Consider the following 19,187-nt stretch of genomic DNA (forward strand, 5'->3'; position numbering starts at 1 on the left):
GGGAGACCACAGGGTTGCAGTGAAGGTAGAGGGTTGCCTGCTGAGTCAATTTTTAGAGACGGGGCACATAGAAAGTGCACAAGGGTGGAAGCCTTTTAAAATTCCTTCCATTGTCTTCATTTTGCTCTTAGAGCTGAGGCTTGCCCATGCTCCAAGGGAAGTCTGCCAAGTGCTTGCTGCACAGTGAATGGAAGCAAGCTGGGCTGCTGTGTTGCTTGGCAAAGAGAATAGTAGGGCAGGCTGGCTGCTGGCTGCAGGGCACCGTTTCCCACTCCCCTGCCCTGCTGCCTGCAGCAAACCCCCGGTGGCATTAGGGAGAATTAGCGTGTAAATCACAGGGCTTGCTAATTTCCCACCACTTCATTAGCTGACAGTTCAATGCAAGGGCTCTCCTGCCATTCACTGAATGTCCCTGCTGCTGATGCTTCTCATCAGTGGAAGCAGAGTTCAGTCATGTGGTGTTGACATGCTTGTGACTTTTTAGTTCCGCCTCTCCGTACATGTTCCTTTGTCCTCTGACCCTGCTATTAGCAGTTACTTCTGATTGTCTCTGCAACATCTACCTCCAACCTTCTTTTGGTTCAGACTTGGTTTAGTGTTACCAGGAAAAGGCAGAGATTGCACTGATGCAATAGTGTCATTTTACAGAATGGGTTTAAAGATATGCCACCAAGAGAGGAAAAGCAAAGTACTAGCCTATGTTTAAAAGGACTCTCTCTCAGGAATTCCCTGGTGGCTCTGTGGGTTAAGGATCCAGCATCTTCACTACTGTGGTTTTGGTTACTGCTGTGGCATGGGTTTGTTCCCTGGCCTGGGAACTACATGCTGTGTTCACAGCAGGGGAAAAAAAAAGACTCTTAGAGCATTATTAGTAACAGCTAATAGTTTTTGAGGGTTTACCATGTGCCAGGTATTGTTCTGAGCACTTTAGCACTTTATAGTTCACTGAATCTTGTTATTTCTATTTTATACAGGAGGAGACTGAGGCACAGAGAAGTTAAGATTATTGCCTAGGACACAGTATTTGAATATAGGCGGTTTGGATCTAGAACCCACACTTTAGGTTTTAGATCATTTTACTTCAATTCGTCAATTATTTAGTTCCTGGATTAATCCAGTAAAACTTAATGTAGCACCAACTATTTGTCACTCACTATGCCAGAATTTCTTACCTATTAATCCTTTGCATTTCATTTCCATAAATGAGAAGTTATTTTTTGAGGACTCCTGTTTCTCCAAGGTTGTTATAAGAGAAATGAAATATATGATTTTGCCATTGAGAAATTTACAGGCATGTAGACCAGGGGTTGACAGACTTCTCTCCATAAAGGGTCAGATAGTAAAATATTTTTGGCAATAAAATTTCACATGATCTCTGTCCCAACAAGTGCAAAAGCAGCTATAGAGGATATGTAAATAAAAGGCATGTCTGTATTCTACTGAGACCACAAAAATCAGCAGCAGGCCATCTTTGGTTCATGGGTTTGCCTGCTCCAGATGGTAAAAGAAACCTTGAGAGAACCATCCAGAACAATATATAGTGACAGTGACCGGAAGCAGAGCTGGGTGGTACTGCCCATTCCTACCTAGGAGGTGTGCCAGTGAAGGGAAGGGTCAGGAAGCAGAAAGACCAGTGTGCATTTTAGTGATTGGGCAAGAGGTGGAGCACAAGCCTTCCCTATAGGATGGGAAGTATTTGATGGATGCCTAAGAAGTTGTTAGGTAGGTTTCATGAAACCATGGTCCTTATTACGATGGACAGCTGGCAAGCTGGTTGACCGATGTCCTTTGTCCCTTGCTCCTTTGCTAACAGAACCCAAAATTTGGCACCACCACAGGTTCAGCTCTGAGCAATGACATATCATTGATTAAAGTCAACCTTAATGATAGTATTCTCTAACTTCCCAGACACGTGGCCCGTTCTATCAATTAGAAGTAGGGGATGCCTGCTGGGTGAAGTAGGGAGGGACTTTGGGAAACCTCTTGCTTTTCTCATCAAAGGGACAGACAAACATCCCATATGTTGTCCTGCCCTAGTGGGAACACTGAGATGAGTTGTGACAGCCATTGCGGGGCCTTGAAGGAGCAGAACAACATGTTGCAGAGGGGATTTGGGGGCAGAGAACAGGAACTGGAGCCTCTGACGATGCCACTGAGCTACTGCACCAGTGCTGGGCTGCCTATTTCCAGCCTTCTTTTTAGGAATTAACTAGACATTTTTATTACTGTTAAGTCAACATTAGTTGAATAACACATGGTCTGTTAAAATTTATGTACTTCGAGAAGTTTCCCATTTTCTTAGGTATTTCAGAATATTATACTAATTCAGATAGGAATGACTTCTAATAATTTTCATTTTCTTGCTAATCTCCTTCTCCACAATATACCAATTAGGGAAAAAAAACATATTATAGAAGGATATTCACCCATTTTTGTTTAAAAGCAGAAACATCTTAAAATATGTATATTAAAGGGATCGTAGTGCTTGTGATTTGGTAACTGATTCTCTCTAGATGTTGGAAGTAGGAATGTGTTTTTGTTTTGCTTTATTTTTCTGACTTTCCTCTAGAAAAAATATGAAAGTATAAAGTTCAAATGGCACTGACAAAAACCAAATTAGTTTTATTTTTAATGCCAGTTTCTTTTCTGGCTTCTGTGATTTTTCTCTCCTTGTTTTCCCTTTGGCTTTCTAAGGTCACTTTTTATAAGTTTTCCTTTCCCATATTGCTTTTTATTCATTTGTTTGTATTATAAACTTTTTCTAGACATCTTCCATTTGAATGGAGTCTATAGTATGACATTGCAAGTTTGAAGTACATCCTTAAAGCCTGCGTCTTATGTTCGTGTCTTTCACCCAAACTTCTATAGTCAATTATTTATTTAATAATCATTGAATGGCTTTTACGTAGCAGCCACTATTTCATGTGCTACAGAATAAGAGGAAGGAACTTTTGAAACTTTGTGCTCTTCTCTCTTGTCCCTTTTCCTTTTTGTTGTCACACACCTCTACTCATTCTGTAAGACCCACTGTCAATGCTCTTACCCCCAAGAAACCTGAGGTGACTGACACATTGAACTATTAACTTACTCCCTACGTTTCCCTTAAACTATTGTTTCTACTACTCCTTGGTTATCTCCCTGTTGGTGATGTAGTATGTTTATTGGGGCATATTCTTGTCTGGACTTTGGACTCCTTTAGGGAACTACTCTCATTGTAACCTTCCCTTAATATCCAGCCATACTTAGATCTGCAGTGAAGGCCATGGCTACGTAAATGGCACAGATACATGCTTTCTATGAAGTATGTCCTGTATGTGACCTACATCTTGTCACACCTTGTCCTGATTGGCAGTCAGTTCTCCCACATACCAATACACTGACTGTGTGGTCTTTTTTTGGCCATGCCTACGGCATGTGTGAGTTCCCAGACCAGAGATTGAACCCAGAGTATTGACCTGAGCTGCTGCAGTGACAACACCAGATCCTTAACCTGCCATACCACAAGGGAACTCCTGGCCGTTGACTGTTTTATCTTCTCTCCATTCCCATGGCATGCCTCACTCCTTTCTAGACTTTCTCATCTCTGTCACCTCCCCATCTTTCTTACTTTGAAAAGGAGGCCCAGGCATTGGGAAGGAACCTAGAGAACAGTTCTATTTTACACATAGCAAGCCCTCAATCAATACTGTGTTTAATAAATAGGTGGATGGTTTGGTCACCTTGCTATACATTGGAAAATTGACAGAACACTGTAAACCAGCTATAATGTAAAAAAAATTTTTAAAAATAGAAAAAAAAAAACAGGTGGATGGGCAAGTGAATAGAAAATCTACATTTATAAACTTGATGTTCTTTAGAGTAAGTTTAGAATAAAAGAAAATAAACAATGCCATTGGCTGCTAGTGACATTTATTGAAATGTGGGAAGGAACACAAATACAGGCCTGAAAACTCCATTATGGCACACACACAAGGCTGGTATTCTCCTGACCGCCTCGTCCCTCTGCAACACGTTCCTGTTGGTATACTAATCATCTTTAAATACGGGGGAGAATAAGGGAAATAAGGAAACATAACTCTTTTCCAACTCAAGTTAGATCAGGAAATTATGGCAATTTTTGGAATGTCAGGAGTAAAAATAAGAGAAGAATTAATCCCGCTAGCCCAAAATGAGAAGCTGTCACCACCAAAGCTGTAACTCTCTAAATGAATGTAACACCTCTGAAAACTCTCACAACTGTGCCAAGTATTTACATGTTCTCTGTGAATGTGGCATCTAACAGCAAGTGGTTTTGGTCATGAAGCACACCATCTGTGTGATTCCCCACCCCTTGGTAGAGTACTCTGAACTCAGCAGTTGTACAACAGATGCATTTAAATATACAGTATTCCTCCTCGCAGAGTTCAGAATGGGTGTTAAGAACTGAGGGAAAACAACCAGCTTCCTTGCAACTCAGGCTCCATCTGACATCTTTCCAGACACGTTCTGTAACCATACTACATGCGGTCCTGGAAGATAAGATGAGCAGAATAGATTTGCAGATAGTTAAGCAGGTCAGTGCGACCCGGAACATCAGCAGCTGCCTTCACAATCATTAATGAGTCACTCCATCTGGGAGGGGAAACTAGAGCTCTGCGTGGTTTTCGTTTAGGTGGAAGTCTGTGTGGTCATGGGAAAAACAAGTCTATAGAAGTCAGGTTGCGTGCATGCCAGATAGATGAATAGAAAGAGCTTTACTATCATTCATCACAGCCGGGTTAGTTGTTGCGCTCTTTGGAAAAAGAACTGCAAACTGGATAGTTTTTTGATGAAAATAGGAAATCAAGGATGAAAGACCAAATTCTGTCTCACCCTCTATATTTTACTTAAATAAGCCACAGGTATTCAAGAGGTGTTTTATTTGGGGATTCGTCCAGCCTAATTGCAGGAAGGAACTCACGTTATGTTGATCAGAAGGTGCATCTCAGTGAAGGCTGTTAAGCTGTCCTGAATCATTTCCTTTCTTGCCTCCCTCCAATTGAGGAGAGGACCACTCAGTCTCTTAGGCCGATCATCAGTCATGCTGGGCCACTGCTTACCTGAAAGGGACAGCTTTTTCTCCTTGCCCACAGTCCCTCTCCCATTTTCCTTCATGGTAGGGGTGCGTAGGAGTCAGAGGTGTAGTCAGCACTAAAAAGGAGCAGACTTGAGGAATGAAGTGATATAACCTGAAGAATTTAAGAAATGGATGAATAATTTGTTAGTCTACATGTATATGTTCAAATTCCAAACAGTACATTTAAACATGACCAAGAAATGAATGGCGGAGTTCCCATCATGGCGCAGTGGAAACGAATCCGACCAGGAACCATGAGGTTGCGGGTTTGATCCCTGGCCTCGCTCAGTGGGTTAAGGATCCGGTGTTGCTGTGAGCTGTAGTGTAGGTCACAGACACAGCTCAGATCTGGCGTGGCTGTGGTTGTGGCATAGGCCGGATTAGACCCCTAGCTTGGGAACCTCCATGTGCTGTGGGTTCAGCCCTAAAAAGACAAAAAAAGAAAAGAAAAAGAAATGAATTGCCATTAATATTTTCCAGCAAACGCTGCATAAGATTTGCCCTGTGGTATCATTGTGATGTGCAGTAATGATCTTTGAGACAATCACTGGAAACTAGGACTCATGGGCAGTTCAGTGACTGGGGAAAACATCATGAGTATTGTAACCAGCATTGTAGAAATGATATTATGAAACTGCAGAGGCAAGAAGATCTATATTATGTCCATACAAACAGATCCTGGAGAGAGCTTTGGCATTGTGGGGTTTTTTTTTTTTTTTTTTTTTTGGTCCTTTTAGGGCCACAGCCGTGGCAATGCAGAGGTTCCCAGGCTAGGGGTCCAATCGGAGCTGTAGCTGCTGGCCTACACCAGAGCCAAAGCAATGCTGGATCCAAGCTGTATCTGTGACAACACCGCAGGTCATGGCAACATGGGAGCCTTAACCCACTGAGAGAGGCCAGGGGGTCGAACCAGCATCCTCATGGATGCTAGTTGGGTTTGTTAATTACTGAGCCACAACAGGAACTCTGGCATTGTGGGTTTTAACAATATTGCTGCTTTTTCCATCAATGGGAAAAAGATGAAAAGCATAATTAGTTTTGGACTCAAATTAGGTCAGGAACCAGCAACAATTTCTGGAATGTCAGGAGTAAAAATAAGAAAGGGAGAAATAATCCTATTAGCACAAATGAGGAGTCATCACCACTGAATGATAATGATAGGATGGTTACCACAGCCTGAACAGGAAGAGATGGAGCCTGGATGCTGTGAAGAATCTTCACCTGCCCTGAGTGGATGATGCATAAATATATAAGCCCATCTTCTCCACCTGTGATTTCAAATCTTCAACAGTAAATCACTATAATTCACATCGCCCAATGGGCTACGGCTTCTTTTTTTATGATTTTTATTTTTTCCATTATAGTTGGTTTAAAGTGTTCTGTCAATTTCTACTGTACAGCAAAGTGACATATATATATGTATATATATATATATATATATATATATACGCACACTATTTTTCTCACATTATTTTCCATCATGTTCTATCACAAATGACTAGATATAGGTCCCTGTGCTAATCAGCAGAATCTCATTGCTTATCCACTCCAAATGCAATGGTTTGCATCTGCAGTAGTTTGCATCTATTAATCCCAGATATAATCCCTCTCTCTCCCTCTCAGCAACCACAAGTCTGTTCTCCAAGTCCATAAGTTTCTTTTATGTGAAAGGCTCATTTGTGCCATATATTAGATTCCAGATATAAGTGATAACATATGGTATTTGTCTTTCTGACTTACTTCACTTAGTATGAGAGTCTCTAAGTTCCATCCATGTTGCTGCAAATGGCATTATTTGGTTCTTTTTTATGGCTCAGTAGTATTCCATTGCGTATCAAATTGTTTATATAGACAGGGGCTCTGAAGAAATAATTGCTCAGGACCCCACACCTGGAGACCCTGACCTGAAGACCCAGATCGACTCCTAACCATATTTACTTGGTAGTCAATAGGGAACACTGAAAGGATATGTAGCATAATATGTAACAACCAGATTTTATTTCAGAATTATAATATGCAAAGAGACCTTGTAAGATGATTTGGTGGATGTGAGAGGAGCCATCATAGGCCCACGAGGGTCAGGGGACCACTGCACTTGTCCATCTGAGGACTAACTGATGGTGTAGGTGGAGAGATGGAGGTTTCAGACATAGAGGGAAATGAGAATCATGTCTTTACGAGAAGTAGTGACACCTGAAGAAGAAAGATGTTTTTGGAAAGAAAATGCATTTGGAATTTTATGCTTTGGAACATTGGTTATTTAATTTGAATTTTAAGAAGGATGACACTAGTGGAATGTCTAACTGAATTCTGCTCGCACTGAAATCCAAAGGTCTTTACGCTGCAATTTCTCAGAAAACATTCATTAAATCTTTGAATAATCAGAAAGCTTATTTAGGCATTCAGCAGAGGTCTTGAAACCTGCTGTTACCTAAGCATTTCTAAATAAGTTAGATCAGTTTCCGAAAATGAGGAGGAGGGAAATGGTCTGGCTTTTAGAATTACTTCCATCCTCATCTATATACAGCACAATTTTGAGATTCAACAGGAGACTATTGGGTAAAAAAAAAAAAAAAAAAAAAGGGCAGACAGACAGAAAGAAAGAAATAGGCAATTTAGATGTTTCCAACTTGTTTCTGCTGAGGGATAAAAAATTCAGACCATATCACCCAATGATTGTTCAGATAGTGCCTTTACTCCGGTACTCCCCCAGAATGGAAACAAGTCTGATCGATACCCACATGTGGTAAAGGAACATTGCTAAGACTGAAAGAAAGGTATCTTGGGCTGTGTGTGTGTGTTAGCGCAATGCCCCAGGCTCTCACCAAATGGGAGATGCTGACTGTGGCAAACAATTCAATATAAAGCAAGGGCATGGGAGATAAAAATTAATTATCAGCGGTTATTAAAGTTTGTCTAATAGTTACTCTGTTGTGGTAAAAGTCCCAGACGGTCTTAGTGACTAAGAAGCTCACAGAACGTTTGTTTTCTTAACCATATTGTGGGTTTCCCTACATGATGACTGGTGCTGCAAAAGTCTGTTAGGTACTGCATCCTGATCAATGTGGCTCAAGAAGTGGCAGTAAAAGGACTCTACTTACCAAGAGTCATAGTAATTAGCTATTTTTAAATTTAGGAAAAGGGTAGAGTATTAAAATTTTAAATTAATGTTGTTTGGGGACGAATTCACAATAGTAAGAAGCTACTTTGAGTACATAAAACTTTTATCCCAACATTTTTCTCACTACACATCCATGACTGACAGGGCTTTGTAGTCCTTTGGCAATGAGGAAGTTGGAACACATAATTTAAGAAATTTTCATGCAGTTTCTAGTGTCAAAGGCAGAAATAAGGAGTAGAACCATCAGGACTTTGCTACCAGATCACACTTTTTCTCCATTTACTTTGATCCTCAATTCAACTTTAAAAAATTTATATGTAGTAGGTGATAGTTAACAGACATAAAATCAAAATCAATTCGATCTAAATGTGAGGGCCCTCAAAAAGACTGTCCTTTCACTGTTTAAATTCTGTAATTGCTAAGAACAAAACTCTTGCTCGTGTACATCGTCATTGTTTTTCTTTTACCCAGAGGGAGACAGTCTTTGAGTAGGTTTAACATAAGAATAAATAATTTAAAACTCAACTTGTTATACTAATGATTGACAGTTAACTATGTTGTATAATGGAAGATTAGACAACGATAACGAAGTATCAGAACCAATTTTAGACTCCTTCTCTCATTATCTAGCTAATCATTTTAGGAAAGTCTCTCTCTTCCTTTATTCCCTTCCCTCCCTCCTCCCTCTCCTTCCTTGTCTTTGTGAATCCACTTGTTCTCATCTGACAATAAATGTGGGATCATAAGGCCTATCACACGGCCACCGCAAAGACCTATTTGAGCAATTAAATGAGATGTGTAAGTAGTTTTACCCCTTCCGTCCTGTCTTAGTAAATAGTACCACCACCGTAAAGCCAGCTCCTCAGGAATATCTTCAGTCTTCCTGATTCTTTGACTCACCCTCAGACCTATCCAACTGCAAGCCCTTCACTATGGCTACCATATTTACTTATTACTTTACTGCTCCCCTGCTGCCGTTCCACTGTCAGCCATCTGGACAACTGTAGTAACTTCTAATTGATCTCCCTCCTTTCTCTTTGGTCATCATTCAATGTATTCTCCATCTTGCAGCCAAAATGATATTTTAAAAACAAAAATAAAATCATGCCATTTCCATACTTAAGGCCTCCAGTGGCATCCCATTATCCTCAGATTAAAAGGCAGAACACTTACCATGGCCTCTGTGGTATACATTTTTTTGACACTCTTCCCTTAGGGGTCTGATTCTCCTCCCTTTGGATATGGGCTGGCCTTAGAGCTTTGAGCAACAGAAGGTGAGAGAAGGAATGCTCTGTGACTTCAGGAGGGGAACTCTGATGTCTTGAAGCCTGGGTCAAGGCTTGCTCTGGGAGAAGCCAGGATTCATGTAAGAAGGCTATCTACCATGAGACAGCCACGATGCCACTTGTGAGAAAAAGAAGCAATTTGGAGAGGCCTAGAGTGTGAGGGGCCATGTAGAGAGAGGTCAAGGAGCACTGAACACCTGGCACTGACTGAAGAAAGCCCCTGAGGTGTGGGTTCTCCAGTTTCAGCTGCCCCAGCTAGTATCACATGGATCAGAGAGAAACTCCCTGGAAGAAACTTTCCCATATTCCTAGACTCTAAATTGTGAGCAAAATATAGCCTTTGTTCTAACCCACTGCCTCTGGGGGCAATTTCATAGAAATAGCCCAGTAGCTTCTGGTGACCTAAAAATGGGGTTCCTACCTCTATCTCTGAGCTCATCCCCTTCCATTTTTCCTCTTCCTGACTGTTCAGCAGCCACACCGGCTTCTTTGAACATCAGGCGTTTGCTGGATCCTCTATTTGATCTCTGACCCCAAATCTTTTCATCATTTTCTCCTTCTTGCCATGGAGCTCAGGTGTCACCTTTTCCACTAGGTCACCACTCAGTTTAAATTCTCCTCACCTCCCCCACATCATTCTAGTTTGTCTCTATTCTTTGTCATTAACACTTATAGCTCTTTGAAATGATTCTGTTCATTTTTTTCCTCCTTACTGATACTTTCCCTAACTAGAATGTAAACTTTTGAGACCAGGGGTTTTACGTGCATTTTTCACAAATGTGTCCCTAGTGCCTTTTATATTCAACTTTTTTCCCTTAATGAATGCATGTAAAAATGCATCAAGTCTAAAGAATTTTGTTATTATTGCACCCTAAGAAACTAGTGCAAGAAACTACTGAGTGCTAGAAAAATACAGACTAGAATGTGCTTGGATATAAAGTACTAAGATGGAGAAAATTTGTATTTTCTAGAATTGTAGAGAATTAGAAATATCCCACAATATCAGGACCTTTAGGGCCACTTGGGTCCAAGTTGCCCATTTCCATGTTAGCATCTTCTCTAGAAAACTGACTGTTCAGTTGTATTGTTTTCTATACCGATCTTGACACCTGGCTCAACCTTCAGTTGTTTGACATCTGTCCTTCAGTAATAAAATGAAAAATAAGGTATTCTTTTTGACCTACTTATCCTTAATGCTATTGACCAAAAAATCTATGAGAATGGCAAATGTGTAAATCATTTGATGCCCAGGCACTGGCCCCCTTTGACAAAGGGAGAATGAACCCACGATCCAATTCAAGTGAATTTCTGTATTGTTTTACATTTAACACCCAGTGGTCACTTACGGCGTAGGTGGTTGCTAATCGATAGCATTTAGGCTAACCAAAGGAAGAGAGAACATAGCTTCAGCAATTTGTGGAAAGAGCATCTCGGCAGGGATTGAAGAGACAAGAAGTTTGATTTGACTTGATTTCAATAAACTTACTGGTGTGATAAGCCCTGTAATTGTCAGCATGTATCAGGAGAGCAAGTTTAATATATATTACTTTAGTACACATTTTAATACAGCAAGCTAGAGAAACTCACTGACTAGCAAGGAATTGAAATGGAAATCCAGGCTTTGAGATTCCTAGAATCTCTGAAACCATCTTGCATCTTTCTCTCCATCTGCCTGTCAACATGACTTTCTGAAATAACTAATCTCAAAGGAATATTTTAGAAAAAAAAAAATCATGTGGATGTGTTTCTTTCCCCCCCCTAATAAATGCCAATCTTAGGCAGTGTTTTTGTCAGGAGACTCTGTTCCAGCTTTAAAAGCCAAAAGAAAAATGAAAATGAGTACACCAAAATGTAATTTAAAATGCAAATACAGATTCTGCAGAAAAGCAGTAAAAGCTAATTGTAGTTTTTCTTCATGCTTGACTCTGTAGACAAAGTGTGTTGTTACCTTCCTCTAGCTGGGAATGCCCAGACCGCAGCTGCACTGCTACACTTTGACCTCTCAGATGAAATATATTCGACCTAAAACAAAAACAAAAACAAAAACAAACCAACAACATAAAATTCCAAGCCCCAGTCACAGAAATCAATAGGAGCTTAACCCTCAACAGTACCAGGTGGAAAAGGCAACCATATGTGACAGTGCGGCTGTTAATTCACGAGAAATTCCCAGAATAGAAACAGCAGTTGCATGTAATAAAGAAAGGGCAGTGAATCTATATTCTCTAAGAGCTATATAGTATAGATTTCAAAAAAACCCAAAAAGCAAAAAAAACCCTGAAATAAGGACCCCGTTTGTTTTCAACCTAGCAAAGCTGCACACATATTTCATACTTCAGTTACCTTGGAGTCGATTCTAAAATATGCAATTTTAACTTGTCTATTTTTCTTTCTGTCATACCTGGATATTAGTAGGCTCCATACTGTGCTGAACTTAGGTAAACATATTTGCAGCAAAACCTTGTTCACTCTTTTAAATCTTAGGATTTGCTTGTGAAAACGTATAAAATTGTTTGTGGATCCCATTTTTTTTTACTGGCCACCTCTTCCTTGAGTGGATGCGAGTTATGTAAATCAATCAGCATTTTGTCACACAGCATGAGTGGTCTCGCATACATGCATCAGAGAGCCTGCTCAAAGGTTTTGTAACGAGTCCAGGAGAAAGAAGGAATTTAGCAAATAAAATAACAACTCGGAAAAACCTGAGCCAGTCACAAAATTAGAATTTTGAGTTCTTTTAAATGACTCTAGGATTCAAGTGGGATCCATTCTCCACTATGAATGTTAAGTAGGACTGCAGACTCTGTGAACAAAACAAATTCTTAACTATCAAGACTTTATGGACTCAGTTAATAGGGCACAATTTGTTCTTGTGCCCTCTCTTGCCCTCTAGTGGGGGTGCTACTGCGCTAGAAAATGGGCAGGCAGAAGAAAGAAGAGAAAAGCTATGAGGTGATGAGTTGGAATAATTGCATTAAGCGTATCAAACGTGGTCGCTGGTGTCCACGCACGTGCCAAAGTCCAGAGGCTGTCAGGGCTTCTGGAGGAGAGAGGGGTGCAGAGAGAGTCTCTTGTACAGGTTTAGAGAGCGCAAGGGTTGGGGACCCCCAGCAATTGTATTACGTTGCTTTGTCCCTACCCTTCTTTCTCTTTCCCAGCTTTACCATCTGCAGTTATCCTTCCTGATAGCTCTCAACTTCTTTCATAATTCATACACTTACGGCAAAAGCAGAAACCTCTGTTTACCCCCATCAATTACCTTGCACAAGGAGTCACATCCACCTGTTTGCATATTTGATGTGCTGGGGTTGAGGAGGAAAAGGAGTCACAGCTTCTTGATGAACTGGGTGGAAGTATTGGTGTAACTACAAAAAAAGCAAGGTTTAAAGCAAGTGTGGCAGGTGTTCCTCACATATATGTGCCATTCTTAAAGGTACCAAGTGAGTCTCATTATGCTAGGGTTCCTCAGGCATAATGGCTTTCATTGTCTCTGTAATTAGTTGCTTTTAGTTCCAAAGATACTCTTTATTGCTGGTTTTTTTTTTTCCTTTAGGAAATTGGAGGAGGTTGGACTCAGAGGGCCTCTCCCTGGAAGCCTTATGCCTGAGTTTATCTGGGTGAAAACGGAGAAGACATTTTTTATAATACCACTCAGAAATACACTTTTTTCTTTTAGTAATTATTTGTGCATGAATATTGTAGTTTGTTGTACACAATGAAGACTGGAGGCATCCTTTAGTGCCTGTCCCGCAGAGGAGGAGGATGCACTCTAAGCCCATTTATTTCTTGGTGGACTGTTATAAACACGGTACATATGACATCACATTGGAAAAAAAAAGTCAAATGAATCAGGTGGTCTGGGAAATCCAAATGCAGGAGGATAACACATCAATCGAAAGAAGGAAAATGCCCAGGAAAATCCAGTTCAGGGCTAACGATGGTCAGGTCTATCTCTAACGGGTAGTTCAGTCCCTCTGTTTGTCTTTCTTGCCAGTGTCTCTCTGCATTAGTAGTTTCCACCTTTCCCAAACATGTGGGTGCTCCTCCCCTCCTCCACCCAAACCTAAGGTTTATCCCTCCTTTCCTCTTGCAGCCTGTTGTCATTATTTCTAACGTGAGTCTGGCTGTTTGAGTAAAGAAAAAAAAGTCAATGATTTTGCTAAGCTGTATTGTGGTTGAATAAAAAAAGAGAGACTAATTTCCTTTCCTCTAATGACAGCTAAGGACAAATTTCTATCTAAAATAACTGATGGAGGGAGTTCCCCGGTGGTCTAGTGATTGACACTTGGTGCTTTCACCAGTGTGGCCAGGCTTCCATCCCTGGTCTGGGAACTGAGATCCCACATCAAGCTGCTGCACACCAGTGGCAAAAAAACCAAACCAAAACAAAATAAAATTACTAGTAGAATATGAGATCTTATTTCATTCAGAGTCACTGTGACTCTCAAATACATTTCCATTTTCTATGATTCTCTAAATTACTTACTCTTTATAATCCTTACCTCAGGGTATTCCTATTGATGGAAAATTGTTCCCTTTTGCAGCCTCTGTGGAATGACAACAACAACAACAATAATTAATAATAATAATAATAACTGCTACTATGAATAAGAGCAAACACTATAGTATTGTTGTGTTAGGAACTATTTCAAGTACAAGTTTATCCTCTAACAACCTTGTAGTATAGTTACTATTAATAGCTACATTTTACAAATGATGAAACTGGAGCACAGGTTGATTAATCTGATGAAGATCACACAGTCAGTAAGTCTGGAACTATGAGTCAAAAGGAAGTGGTGTCAATCTAGAATTAATGTTTTTAATCATAATGATATGTCATTTTTCTATAATTGCCAAAACTTGTCAGCTTCTATCACTGTGCTTGGTAGAGCAGCACTTCCCCTACTTGGTACCATGAGATGCCTTGAAATTGAAGTGCCAAGCAAAACATTCATTCTTTTAAGCCTCCAAGATTGCATGGCCATGCAGCATGTTAAACAGATCCCTAGATGTGAAGAAGGGTCTCTATGCCAAGGGGGCTTTGCACAGATGTCTGGATGGTCATAGGAGACCTGAGAGGGCTCAGCACATGCAGTGGGTCAGCCCTGGCTTCAGTTGCATGACCTCAGGCAAGATGTCTAATCTCTCTAAACCTCAGATTCCTCATCTATAAAAGAGAGAAAAAAATCGATCCTTCAGGTTGCTGGAGGCTATATTAGAAACTGAAACCTGTTATTGTGTTGTATGAATGGAGATTTTGCTAGAGTTTTAGAAGATAAAAATAATGGTAGACCCAAGTCACCACTTTTACATGTTAAAGTTTCAGCAAATAGAACACAAAGAACCTGTAGTAGCATAGAGGTATTGCTGTTGTTTTCACACTGTAAGTAGACAGGCAATGTGTAGGAAAAACACTTTTGTGAATCTTCTTTATTCACACACATGATGCCTCTGACACCAGATGTGTGATTTTTTTTTTTTTTCTTGTCCATACCAATTGATTCTGTGATACCAGCTGGGTGACATACAATTCAATTCAGCCCCTCCACTCTACCTGGAGTTAATGTCAAACCTCACAAACTAAGGGCTTAGTCACACAGGACTGCCCCCCACTTCAGACACCAATTGCAAGTCCCAGGTTGTCCTTAGCATTTTGGACCAAATAGTTCTAAATTGGGGTTTATATGCCCCCCTCCTTGAGTTCTATGATTTTCTAGAATAGCTCACAGAACTCAGATAAGCACTTACTTATGTTTAGATGTTATTATAGAATAACTACCTTTATTATGTAAAGGTTACGGAAAATCAGGGTGATGAAAAGATATGTAGAGTGAAGTCTGAAAGACTCATGAACACAGGAGCTTCTGTCCCCATGGAGTTGGACTGTGCCAGCCTGGTATATGGATGGGTTTAGCCCAGGAAGCTCACCAAATGCTGTCATCTGGGGATTTCTATGGAGGCTTCATCACAGAGGCATGCTTAATCATTAACTCGGTCTCCAGCTTCCTCTGCCTTTACAAAGGATGAGGGTGAGGCTGAAAATTCCAAGCTTCTAATTATGGTTGGTTCTTTCTGAGACCAGTCCCCATCCTCAAGCCATCTAGGACCAAGAGTGGCCTCCTTACAACCAAATACATTCCTATAGCCCGGGAAATTCCAAGGGATTTTTAAGAGTTCTTTGTCAGGAACTGGGATTAAAAAACAAATAAACAAATGCAAATATTAGAACAAAAGATGCTCATAGTGCTTTTATCATTTAGGAAATTACCAGAGTTTTAGGAGCTCTGGGTCATGAACTGGCAGAAATAGAATATATATTTCTATTATTTCACTCACACCCAGAGGATGTCATCTTTGTACGTACCACATAGCAATCGTTTATTGACAGTAAATGTCAGTATTCCTGATTCTGTTAAGAACTGCCCTGGATTGTTAAAATGAAGACTTTAAAGATGTAACATGCAACCAAGATAGTTACCTATTCCTGTATCCATACCCTTCTTTCACCTTAGTAACACACGCAGGTATATTGCTGCCTGGAAACCCAAATCAAACAAATCTCTATTTCTCTTCTTCCTTTGCTGCTAGATATGACCATATGATTAAGTTTAGGTAAATGAAACCTAAGTGGAAATACTGTGTTGACATTATGGCAAGATAGTTGAAAGGGGACTGACTCGATGGGAGGAATCTTTTCTGTCCCTTTGCATTAACTCTCTCTTTTGCCTTCAGTGGGGCTACGATGATTAGAATTCCAGCATGAGCTCCATGGACAATGGGGTGGCCTTAAAAATGGAAGACGTGATTTAGGAGCAGATATATAGGAGTCCAGGTTTCGGATGATGTCATGATTTCCCTGTATTAGTCAGGAGCTGCCTCTTTCTAGACTACTTTAATGGTGAAAATATTAGAAAATCTAAAGAAATTCAAAACACTATTTTTATCTCTAATACTAAACTAATTTTTTGTTGTTGTTTTGGCTGTGGCCACAGCATGGGAAGTTCCTTGGGCCAGGAATCAAACCTGTGTCATTGCAGTGACCCAAGCTGCTGCAGTGACAACACCAGATCCTTAGCCTCTTGTTCCACAAGGGAACTCCTGACCAAACTAATCTTAATTCCCATCCCATAATACTAATTTTATCTTCAATTAAGCTGAATACCGTTCTCAACTTATAACAGTTCAATTAGGGATTTTTTGACTTTGTGATGGTGTGAAAGCAATATGCATTCAGGACATACTTTCGGTTTTGAATTTTGATCTCTTCCTTGGCTGGCAATGTTTGATAAGATCTTCTCTCATGGTGCTGACAGGGCAGTGAACCGCAGCTCTGAGTCAGCCATGTGATCAGGAGAGTAAACGACTGATACAACAACTACAACAATTCTGTCCCCTCACAACCATTCTGTTTCTCCTTTTTAGTACAATATTCAGTATGTTACGTGGGATGCTCAACACTCTTATGAAATAGGCTCTCTGTTAGGTGATTTTGCCTAACTAGGCTAAAACAAGTATTTTTGCATGTTTAAGGTAGGTTAGGCTACAATGTTCTGTAGGTCAGGTGTATCTAATACACTTTGGATTTATGATATTTTCAACCTACATAACCCCATTGTAAGTTGAGGACGATTTGCAGCCTTTTTTTTTTTTTTTTTTTTTTTTTTTTTGTCTTTTTGCCTTTTCTAGGGCTGGCTCCCAAGGCATAAGGAGGTTCCCAAGCTAGGGGTCTAATTGGAGCTATAGCTGCCAGCCTACGCCAGAGCCACAGCAATACTAAATCCAAGCCACATCTGCGACCTACACCACAGCTCTGGCAACACCGGATCCTTAACCACTGAGCAAGGCCAGGGATGGAACCCGAAGCCTCATGGTTCCTAGTCGGATTCGTTAACTGCTGAGCCGCAATAGGAACTCCTGCAGCCATTTTTATAGAGTTACTTACATTGACCTGTGAAAATACATTGTTGTGGATTAGATTAAATTCAAGTCCGATTATCCTGAGAGAGCAAAAAAAAAAAAAGTCTTGATGTGGTTAATTTCATTATATGGTGCATGCTTTAGTTAAGAAGGCATTTATCTGCATTAATATTACTGAACTCAACATATATCTATTGTTGTTGTTATTGTTTTAGGCCCGCACCTGCAACATGTAGAAGTTTGCAGACCAGGGGTCAAAGGGGAGCTACAGCTGCCAAACTAGCCACAGCAATGCCAGATCTGAGCTGCATCTGCGACCTATACTCATGGCAATGCTGGATCCGTAATCCACTGAGCAAGGCCAGGGATCGAACCCACATCATTATGGATAATAGTTGGGTTCGTAGCTGCTGAGCCACAACAGGAACTCCTCTTCTACCATTTATCACACCAACACATGGGTTTCAGTAAAATGGCATCAGATAAATTAAATTCACTTTAATAACTTAATTTAATTATATCTGTAGTTTTGACTGTATCTAATGGATAGACATGGATAGATTAATTTTATTACTAATTTTATTTTTTTCAAGCATAAGAAGTTTATATTAAGTACTATGAAAAAAGAGGCTCCATAATGACCATTTTCCTTTAAAAGGGACGAGTGACTCAAATTTGAAAAAAAAAAAAAAAACAAACCACTTTTGAGTATAGCAAAAAGTACATTACTAGATTAGCTCAACATTAATCTGAAACTGTAGGTGGAGAGAATAGATACAGAAACTAGCTGGAAGAGTCTTTTCTGACAGCTGTAGGCGTTTAAACCTTTACATTGCTTCCTGCCCCAAATCAACAGTTATTTTTGTCTGACTTACAAGAAATCTATATTATTACTTTAGTTTAAGCAGACTAACTCTTATATGACCTAGAAGTGTTTCCTTCCTAGTACTAATAATTTTTGAAATTGTACCCTTTAGCTTTATCTAAATGTCCTTCATTTTAAAATTGTCCCCTTTATCTTCATATAAATGTCCTTCTTTTCCAGCTGTATTTGGGCTCATCCAGTCTATGTTGTCCTCAATTCCAGAGCTATTTCTCTAGTAAGAAACAAAAACACAGCTTGGAGTTCCCATTGTGGCTCAGTAGGTTAAGAACCTGACTAGCATCCATGAGGATGCAGGTTTATCTCTGGCCTCACTCAATGAGTTAAGAATCCAGCATTGCTGTGAGCCAAGGCGTAGGTTGCAGATGTGGCTCGGATCCTGCATTGCTGTGGCTGTGACTTAGGTTGGCAGTTGCAGCTCTGATTTTTAGGTGTAGCCCTAAAAATAAAAAACCCACACATCTTGATTAGTCATACATGGGTGTTATGATGTTATTATTATATTGGCAGACATAACCATATTAAAATAATTAGGACTCGGCATCAATGGCAGGGAAGGACTGCTTGTTTTTTTCATGCTTTAAAGCATGAAGTGCAGGAATGGAGGAAACACACTGACCTTCAGGGAAAACTTGACAGTCTTTATAACTTTGCTAGAAGGAATGATGTAAAACATGGTAGAATAAACACTGACTTTGCAAGAAGACAGTCCTGTGTTTGAAGCTCTGCTGCCTAACACTGTATGTCTGTTGGTCGGTAATTTGCCCTCTCTGAATCTTAGATTCCTTCCAGGTAAAATGGGGATAATAACACTTACCTTGGAGGATTTTTGGGAGGCTGATGGTCATATTGACTTACAAGAAGATGCTAATACAATATTTGGAC

General features: G+C 40.1%; 1 protein-coding gene across 4 annotated transcripts in view; it reads right to left on the minus strand.

The window, feature by feature from the left end:
- Positions 1–19,187, minus strand: part of LOC146401023 (uncharacterized) — a 395,912-nt gene that overhangs the window by 19,879 nt on the left and 356,846 nt on the right. For 2 of the 4 annotated variants that reach the window (XM_084973290.1, XM_084973289.1), the window contains exons 2-6: positions 14,005–14,049; positions 12,762–12,867; positions 11,451–11,524; positions 5,079–5,207; positions 3,898–4,508 (exon numbers count right to left, since the gene is read on the minus strand). In XM_084973290.1, coding sequence (XP_084829416.1) covers positions 4,250–4,508; positions 5,079–5,207; positions 11,451–11,524; positions 12,762–12,794 — 495 coding nt within the window. In that variant the 5' untranslated portion in view covers positions 12,795–12,867; positions 14,005–14,049 and the 3' untranslated portion in view covers positions 3,898–4,249. Of the gene's footprint in view, positions 1–3,897; positions 4,509–5,078; positions 5,208–11,450; positions 11,525–12,761; positions 12,868–14,004; positions 14,050–15,430; positions 15,526–19,187 lie in introns of those variants that run through there. The other 2 variants (XM_084973291.1, XM_084973292.1) reach the window with 2 other exon arrangements.

The sequence above is a fragment of the Sus scrofa genome, chromosome 8 (assembly GCF_054392235.1).
Source record: "Sus scrofa isolate SSC_HxYL_T2T_F1_AM1 chromosome 8, Sscrofa_HxYL_maternal_Yorkshire_Landrace_v2.0, whole genome shotgun sequence".
NCBI classification, from domain to species: domain Eukaryota; kingdom Metazoa; phylum Chordata; class Mammalia; order Artiodactyla; family Suidae; genus Sus; species Sus scrofa.